Raw genomic sequence first — 9,326 nt, forward strand, 5'->3', positions numbered from 1 at the left:
TGTTTCACAATATATTTTCAGCCAGACTTTTTCTGCAAACATGTCCACGTCTGTGCAGGCTCACAAACACTCAGGTCCCAAAGGGCAGACCCAGCCCTTCCCGGCTGCAGCCTCCTCTTCCTCTGAGCTTCCCTGTGGGGCCTGACTGGGGCAGGAGAAAGGGGCAGCCCGGGGTAGACAGTGTGAAGGCTGGACTCATGGCAGTGGGAACACTGGGCTGATGACAAGAAGCTGCACGTGCTGCCCCTGCTCCACCTCCCTGCTTCCCTTAATATTCCTCTGTATCTTGAGTCCTGGTCTGTCCTGAAGCTGCAGGAAGGGGAGGGGCGGCCTGCAAGGAGGTCCCCCAGTCTTCCGTCTAGCCCATGGGTGACTCCTGGGGCCCCAGGGCCCATTTGCAGAGGACAGGGAACACCCCTGGTACTCCCTGGGCCTCTTGGCTCTCCTGGCCAGAAGTACTCATATCTGGGTGCTGCTGTTTCCCCATTCTGCGGAGGGGCTTCCTGTGGCACTTGATTACCTCTGTGCTCTGGGACCAGAGAGAGAATCTCCCAACTGTTTCTTTCCTAGGTATCCTTTTCTCTGCTTTGAGCGGGACCCAGGCTCCAGGGGCCATGTGCCTCGTGTCTCACAGGGCCGACAGGAGGCCCTGCATCCTCATCTTAGAAGTATTGCAAGCCCTAGAGTGTCAGGCGTGGAAGAACCCCCTCATTGTGTAGGAGCCCACTGAGGACCAGAGAGAAAGAGGTGGAGCAGGGGCAGAGCAGACTCTGGGACCCAAGCTTCTCTCTCTCTCTCTCTACTCTAACTTCCCTCCCTCTGCCGCTCTGTATCTCTGACTGTATCTCTCTCTCTGCCTCTCCCTTCCTCCATCCTTTCTTCTCTCCTCGCCCACCATCCTCTCCCTGTCTCTTCTCTGTCTCTCTCTCTCACATACGCAGACACATACGTTCATTTCATACCTAGTGACTAACACACTTCCCAATCTTTATAGATGGAGAATCCTTGACAGATTTGGGGGATTAGGGAAGGTGCACTTAGCAACTAAAGCCAATGAGAAAGTTCTGGGTCAGAGACGTGTGTTGAGCCCTTGGTCCCAGGGAAGGGGGTTGCAGCTCTTCCGCAGGCCTCCTGCAGCCAGACACATCTGCACTGCAGTCAGGCCCCCACATGGCAGGCAACATTCTCCACCTCTCAGGCTCAGCCCCACTGGACAACCCAGCTATTCACCCCATCTGAGGTGTGCTTCATGGGCTGTGGACCCAGAGTGTGTGGTGGGTAGGGTGAGGGATATGTGTAGCTCCTGTTCGGCCTCCAGAACTGAGGCAGGACGTCATCTCCAGTGAGTCTTGTCTGCAGGAGGCAGGCCAAGCCCTAGCTTAGGACTCAGGATAACTCACGCCAGAGAACTCACATCCAGGCCCTGTCTCACTGGATGACCCAGGGGCATGTTTCCTCTCTCTGGAATTCAGTTTCCTCTTGCGTAAATGAGGTTTCTGGTCCCTTTCAGGAGATTTCCTCTGATTGCATCCCTGCAACACAGCGCCGACATGCTCCCAGAACCACACCCCCACAAGCACTGGTTTGCGTGAGCCCAACAGGAAGAACTTTGCAAAGCTGGGGCTGGGGACAGTGAGGCGGGGGAGGTGAAAGGGAGGAGGGAACCAGGGCCCCTGGGGCAATGGCAGAGGCTCAGTCCCAGCCACAAGGTCTTTGTGAAGAGGAGCTGTTGTTTCCCAGTGCACCCCACCCCCACTGTTGCCCCAAATGAGTGTTGGACACAGGAACCTCAGCCACAGGGTTTTGCTGCTATGGCTGAACTTTTATTGAGCATGCTGTCTGTGCAGAGCGCTGTGCACGAGGTGGAAGCAAACAAGGGAGGAAAACAAAGCCACACCCCTGCCCACAGAGGATGGAACAGAAGGGCCGCTGAGGTCAGGAAGGCAAGGTTGCCACTAGGTGTTACTGTGGGGCCCAGATGCCGCCATGCTCTTCACCCTTCAAAGGGTGGCATCTCAGCCCACGCAGTCCTCCTCCACCTTCGCAGCAGCCAGGACCTCCCAATGCAGTGACCTGGCCTCCCCAGGTAGGAGGCCTAACCAGAGTTGAAAATGACCCTGACGCTGCCTGAGGGCTGCTGGCAGATGAAAGGGGCATGGGCAATGGCGGCCTGGGGAAAGAGGAAAGAAAGAAGGGGAAGCAGGGAGGGCTCCAATACGGAGGCCGCGCTGGGGCGATCACTGGTTCATCCACAGCCACATGCTGGCAATGCTGGCCGACACCAGCACGGCGATGATCAGGGTCTCCCTCTGGCGCCAGGTGGCGCCCTGCTCCTCCAGGGCGCGCAGACGCCGGTTGACCGCATACAGCTGCAGAGGAGTCAAAGGCAGGGCTGCTGAGTGAGGCTCTTCTCCAGAAGCCCACAGCACAGCCGCGGGAAAAGCATAAAGTTAGAGCAAGAAGGGGCTTGATTGCCCTTTGGCGGTGGAGCGGGGAGCGCCCCTAGTGAGAAGCAGGGGGCTGGGCCAGGTCCGCGGGACCAAAGACCTGGCTGCTACGTCTGCAGGCCCCACTTTTGCCTTCTCCCTTGATGTTCACTTCCCTTCTCTGGAAGAGACCAGCCCATTCCAGCTGCGCCGGGGAGCCAAGGAAGGAAGGGTCTCCTCCAAAGAAGGTCTGGGTTTGGTTTGAACAAAGGCGACCCCTCTCTCAGACCCTTAGGTACCACTCTCTCTCTGGACATAGAACCCTTATCCTTGTATGTTCCCTCTTCCTCCACCTTTCATCTGCCCCTGTTCCCTACCAGCATCTCAGGGACAGCAGTAGGTTTGAGATTGGACATCTACGCGGGGTGTCAGAGCCATGGGGATGAGGAGGAAGAGGAAGGGAATCTGCCCCACCTCTAGCGCTAAAGGGAAAGATGACTGTAAGGGGCTACAGGCCCCCAGCTGTTGAGCCCTGCCTACTCCAAGGCACTGTGATTCTGCTTGCACCCACCAATTGGGTCCCTCCTCACCTGTCTTCTCATGACTTCCATCTCCAGTACATTGAGCTCTTCCAGGCTAGTCTGCGCCACTGCATCTGTCCCTGGGTTGCTGGGAGAGAAAAAAGACAGACGGTCAAAGCTGCTGGTGGTCCCTGGCAGGACCTGGCAGGGAGCACAAGAAGGCAGTGAGGTGAAGCAGGTAAGGTCGGGATCTTGTTGGACAGTGACTCTATCAGCCTCCAGTCCTCTTCCATGGTAAAGAGGGCCTAGGGCCTTGAGGGCTGGGAGTCAGCCTGAGCTAGCCTGAGCCAGCCTGGCCCAGCCCAGTCCAGCCCAACTCGGCTAGGCCGCAGAGCACTGGGATGCCCCAAATGGGCAGGGAGCCAGGGTACTCATGGTCTCTGACAGGGAGGCATTCCAGGCCCTCATCCTGGCCAGGCTGCTCACTAGCCCCTCTGCCCCACTCTGGGCCCTGTCTGAGCAGCCAGGGCCCACAGACCCTCAGCTCTTACCGATCAAAATGGAAACGTATGCCTTGGAAATTGCCAGCGTACTCCTGGAGATGGGCATCCCCATGGCCTGATTCTCTCAGCATTCTGGGCTTTGGCAGCTGGGACCCCTGAAGAAAGGAATGATCAGTAAAGTAGCCTGCCCAACCCCACATGAGTGGCTTCTCCAGTTTGCCCAGAACCAATGGTGCACCCCATGGGGAGTCACATGGTGCCTGGTCTCTGGAATCAAGGGCTGGCAGCTTCAGGCCACTAGGAAAGCTTAGGAAGCCCACACAGGCTGCTGGCCACCACCCCACCCGCACCATGCTCCTCAGGAGCTCTTGGTCCTCCAGGCAGGCTGTGGCAAAAGAAGAGCAGTAACAGGGGTCCCTGTCCTCTGCAAGAACTTTCACATGCAGGTATTAGCTGAGAGGCTGAGCAACCTACTGAAGGAGAACGTAAAACCTTGATTGGCAGCCCAGGCCATTGAGGCCAGGCGAGATGCCTTTACTTTCCGAGGATGCATGGTAAATGTCAGGGCTAAGGCTAGAACCCTGGCTACTGGGAAACCACCAACTCCTCTGGATAAGCCCAGCCAGCCATCCCTGTGGCTTTCATTTTTATCCATCTGCCAACAACTCCCTAGCATGTACATCTCTGGCCCAGAGCCCTTGGGCCAGGGCTATCTGATGCCTTTGAAGAGTCAGTGGGGGATAGAGGAACAGAGTGTGGCTTTGGGTGCCAGACCTGCCTGGGCTCAAATCATAGTTCTAGGTTTCCAGTTCAAGATGAAATATTTCACAAGCTGCTTATTTAACACACACCACATGCCAGGGACCATGCCATCCTCTAAGCCCTTACCAATACTAAGTGATTGATTCCTCATCACAACCCTGTGAAATGGTATCATTATCATCCCATTTTGAAAGTAGGGGAAACTGAAACACAGAGAGGTTAATTAACTTGTGCAAGTCACACAGCTAGTAAGTAGCAGAGCAGTAATTTGAACCCAGGACATTTCAGTCCAGAGGTTATACTCTTAGCCATTACACTGTGATGTCCCTCATATTTAACACTCCTTCCTGTTAAGGCTCCACTAAGTGCCAGTGAAGACAGTAAAACAGTATAAACCCATAAGAAAGAAGACAGCACAAGAGGCATCAGCTAATGAAAGAATTCAATAAAATTCTGGAATCCAGGAAGTGTCCATGGAGGAACTAGGCCTCAGTGTGGATGGGAAGCAGATGGGACCCAGCTGACAAGCATCCAGAGAGACTCACCAGCAGCATCCAGAGAGGACTTAGACCTGCAAGGACAATGGTGGCATATCACAAGAAAGGAGGGGAGGGAGGAAAACAGGGCGTTTAACTAATGATCTATGTATGAAGCAGTCATCCACACTTCTCACTCCTGGCTGGCAGCCAGGCACTTACCGCCAAGCCAAAACCTGAACCAAATGAATAAGAAAGCTGGGGTGAAAGTGACACAAAATAAAACCGTCTTCATTCTGGCAGGGTTCAGGGTGCCGCACATGACAGCCAGTTCCTTACCCACTCACCCTGCTGAAGTAGAGCCTGTCATTTGAGAGGCCTGACTGAGGCGCGCGGAGTACTGGGTTAGCTCTTCTATTTGCCTCATTCTTACAAAAAAATAGACAACCAAGGCTCACCTGTCACCTGAGAAATATCTGCAGCCCTCTTCTGTTCTGAAGTAACAACATCAAACTGAAGGTGGATCAATTTCTGTGTAACGGATTTTCATAGGAACTTTGCCACTGCACTCTGTTTGTTGCAGTAATACATAACTAATCTTTCTCAAGAGGAGCACACAGATATTGGTGCAACTTTTTTATGAACCGTAGTTCACGGTCACAATATTTTATTTCCTTAAGATACTTCAAAAATTGCATTAAAAAGATAATGGGTATTAGGGAGACTCCATGACTGTAATTTGATCAATGATGTCTCTTAGAAAAGTTTTCAGATCACTGCTTGATTTTCCTATAAATTGGAACCAGAAGGACAAAAAAAATTTTTGAGAGATTTGAAGGCAAAAAATAAGGATGGATGGCTGATGGCTGGAATTTGTTTGTTTGTTTCAGATAACATAGTTTGTTGTTAACATACCAAGTCCCAACTTCTCTCTGTTAATCATTTCAAAAAATGTTATTTTAATTTCCATGTAATTTTAAAGGCACACTACTTTTTTCCAAGTCAGCAGGATAGCATTATTAACTTTTCTCACCCTTGCATATTATGGTTCTCCTAGAGGCAGTTCCATTAACTGTTTTATTCAAAAATAAAGGAATGAATGAATGAATGAATAAATACAAGTAGTAAATTAGATTTCCTAATTCTAAATTTCTAAATTTAACTTATAAATTCAATATAATGTCTATATTTTCAAACAGTCTACCTCTAGCCCTCATAGTCAACTTTAATTAAACCAGAGATCGTATCTCCCCTAGTCTCTAAAATTTTCCCTCATCCATCTGAATGTGGTGAGAAGCATTGGCTACAGAATGATGGGATTCGTGATTCCTTAAAACAGTCAGGTCTACCTCCTCTCCAAAATGGCTCAGTATCCTTTGCAACAATGTGGCCAGCATTTTTCTAGAACATTCAACACCCACAATGAATGTAGCTTAAAGAATGGGCTACAGAACTGTGGGACTCACATGATTTCCTGGAGCAGTCAGGCCTCCCTCCCTCTCCAATCTTGTTGCCTTTTCCCAGCAGCCTTTGCAACAGCATAACAACAATTTTTCTAAAACCTTCCCTTACCCACAGTGAATGTAGCTAGCTAAAATGATTGGATACAGAACTGTGGGACTCACTTAATTCTGTAGAATAGTCAGGTTTCCCTCCCCCTCCAAAATGACTGTGTTTTCCCAATATCATTTGCAACAGTATAGCCACTATTTGTTCTAGAACATTCCTTCACCCATATTGAATGTAGCTTAAAAGGATTGGCTACAAAATGGTCAGATTCACTTGACTGGATTTCTTTCTTCTTTCTCTTTCTTTCTTCTTTCTTTCTTTCTTCCTTTCTTTCTTTCCTTTTCCTTTCTTTTCTCCTTCCTTCCTTCCTCCCTTCCTTCCTTCCTTCCTTCCTTCCTTCCTTCCTTCCTTCCTTCCTTCCTTCCTTTCTCTCTCTCTTTCTTTCTTTCTTTCTTTCTTTCTTTCTTGACAGAGTCTCACTCTGTTGCCCAGGCTGGAGTGCAGTGGCATGATCTCAGCTCACTGCAACCTCTGCCTGCTAGGTTCAAGCGATTCTCATGCTTCAGCCTCCTGAGTAGCTGGGATTACAGGCATGTGCCACCATGCCCAGCTAATTTTTGTATTTTTAGTAGAGACGGGGTTTCACCATGCGGGCCAGACTGTTCTCGAACTCCTGGCCTCAAGTGGTCCGTCCACCTCGTCCTCTCAGAGTGCTGAGATTACAGGCATGAGCCACCATGCCAGGCCACTTGACTGCATTTCTTAACAGCCAGAAAGCATAGGAGCCTCACCTGACTTATTGTGTGTATACACGCGCACACACACACACACACCACAGACATAATTTTAAATACAGGAAAGCATTATTTCACACAATAGATTTACAGAGTAAAGTATTTAGGTACTCCTCATGCAATATTTGTTTCAGGCATTCTGAACTCCCAAGGTTGAACCCCCAGCGTAGGAAAGGATGACTCTGACCTTTAATTGGACCTTCCTGTCCTCATTTGCCAGCTTGGAACACAGGAGCTTCTTCCTCCTCACAAGTCAACGTCTAGCCCTGCCTGACCTGGTCAGGCTAGAGCCCCTACAACCAGTACTCCCAACCCCAACCTGGCCACCATGTGCTGAGGACCCCATACAGTACCATTTTCTTGGGTCGGGTGGCAGTCATATTCCAAACTCGTTTGGCTGAAGCAGAGCCAGCAGCTTTTTGTTCCAACTTCTGCCTCTTCTGGGAGGCACCCCGGGACCGAGATCCATGCTCCATCATTTCTAGAGAGAAGAACAGAGGCCCCAGGAGCACCCATAGAAGTTGTACCAGGGTTTCTTGGGCACAAAACACACCAAAAGGAAGACAGAGTCTTCAGCTTTCTTGGGAATCACTCAGCACCCATTAACCACTGTCCATCAGCTGATCCCAGGTCTCAGTTTGTTCATCTGTTCAAAAGTTAAACAAGAATTTCCTGAGGGCTGAGCTCGAGACTAGGTTACTCTCCAGTAACCTAGAGAGCAATAACCAAGAACAAGATCCCAGCTATCAAGGAACTGACCATCTGTTTGTGTATAAGGGGGAATGACAAGTGTAAAACAGAAAGTAATCTATCTTTGCAAATGCAGACAGAGAGATGCAGGCTCCATAAATGATCAAAACAGGGTAACATAGTGGAAGGAAAGGGCTCCTCCTAGAAAAGTAGGAGACAACAATTGAGGTGGGGACCTGAAGGAAAAAAAGGACCCAGCCCTGGGAAATTGAGGGAAAGAGCATTCCAGGCAGAGGAAACAGCAAATGCAAGGTCTTTGGGGAAGAAGCAGGCTTGGAGCATTGTAAGAACAAACATAAATGCAATGTGATCTGGATCTCTTTGTGTGCTATAGAAATGGTATTTTCTGTCTATATCATAGCATGAAATGTTTTGAGGAGGCTGATACAATCTCATAGATGATGGAATTTGGATTTTCCTCCAAATGGCAGGAAAATGAATTAGAGGATTGGGAGAGAGAATTCATCTCTGGTCTCATAATTTGAGCCCCCTGAGTATTTTGCAACAGACACTGTGGTGGCTTGGACAAGGGGAAGACAGAGGGACTACACATGTCGTTCCCATCTTCCTCCCTCCCAGGGCAAAATGCTCACATCATCTATCCCTTTTCCCCTATCTCCCTTACCATCAACCCACAAATCCTCGAAGCCCGCCCAACACACAGATGTGCAAACACTTCCATGCACACATGCACCTTTTCCAGCACACACATGCACAGGTGTAGACACGTATCTACACAGTTGGCTGTAGCCTAGGGGTATTTTAGGGGATCCTCACCTGCTATCACCAGGTGCTCTTGGTTTTGCCCTTGGCGTCCATGATTCAGTTCTTCTGTCAGGGATATTTCCATCTCCACCTTGGCGTTGGGAGGGCCTCCTGCCATCGCAACCAGCTGTTCTCTTGTAAGCTATGGCTAAGGATGCACAGGGCGCCAGGAACAGAGGAGTCACACTCAGAAAATCACCTCTTCCGGAAACAGGAGCTCAAGGAAGATATAGTCAGACCTGGGGGTGGAGTGAGATTCCCTCTCTATGCTGAGGCCTTGGACACCGCACTTTCTGTTTCTATTGTATCTTGCTGGCTAGGTCCGTGGCCTTCTCCTCTGCTACTCTGTAAGCAACTTAGGAGAAGAGATACAATTCCGTGCCTTTGCCTGTGAGAACTGCTCTGGCTCATGAATTTCCATATTTAGCCCATGGGGAGAAGGGTGGGGTCCACCCTCCATCATTTCTATGAAGAAACAGGGATTGGCACAGGGTCCGAGAGCCAGCAGTGGCCACAACAGAGTTAGGTCCTAGCAATCCAGGCCATACCACACCTTCAGAAGGGATTCTCTGGAGAGTGTATCCTACCTCCCCCATCCAGAGTCCCCAGACACGGGAGGTAGCCTTTTCCTGAAGTAGGTCAGCCTAGGCAGGAGCCATGAGAACAAAGGGAGAGAAGGGTAAGAGAGGTGGGACCTGACTGCAGCCACTAGAACCCCCAGGGACCTCAGGCCCTGCACCTTCTAAGTCCCAATTCTCCCTCAGCTTCTCTACTGATTAGACCACTGTGACGGTCAGGTTTATGTGTCACCTGGCCAGGT

General features: G+C 50.4%; 1 protein-coding gene across 1 annotated transcript; it reads right to left on the reverse strand.

Annotated features, from left to right (window-relative positions):
- Positions 1–1,801: 1,801 nt before the first annotated feature.
- Positions 1,802–8,785, reverse strand: FATE1 (fetal and adult testis expressed 1). The gene is made up of 5 exons (XM_032757774.2): positions 8,519–8,785; positions 7,345–7,472; positions 3,499–3,605; positions 3,017–3,095; positions 1,802–2,369 (listed from the first exon to the last, which is right to left on the reverse strand). Exons 1-5 carry the CDS (start codon positions 8,622–8,624, stop codon positions 2,238–2,240), a joined length of 552 nt encoding a protein of 183 aa, XP_032613665.1. The 5' UTR covers positions 8,625–8,785; the 3' UTR covers positions 1,802–2,237.
- Between the last annotated feature and the right edge of the window lie 541 nt (positions 8,786–9,326).

Source organism: Hylobates moloch, unplaced genomic scaffold (genome assembly GCF_009828535.3).
Source record: "Hylobates moloch isolate HMO894 unplaced genomic scaffold, HMol_V3 SCAFFOLD_7, whole genome shotgun sequence".
Classification (NCBI taxonomy): Eukaryota; Metazoa; Chordata; class Mammalia; order Primates; family Hylobatidae; genus Hylobates; species Hylobates moloch.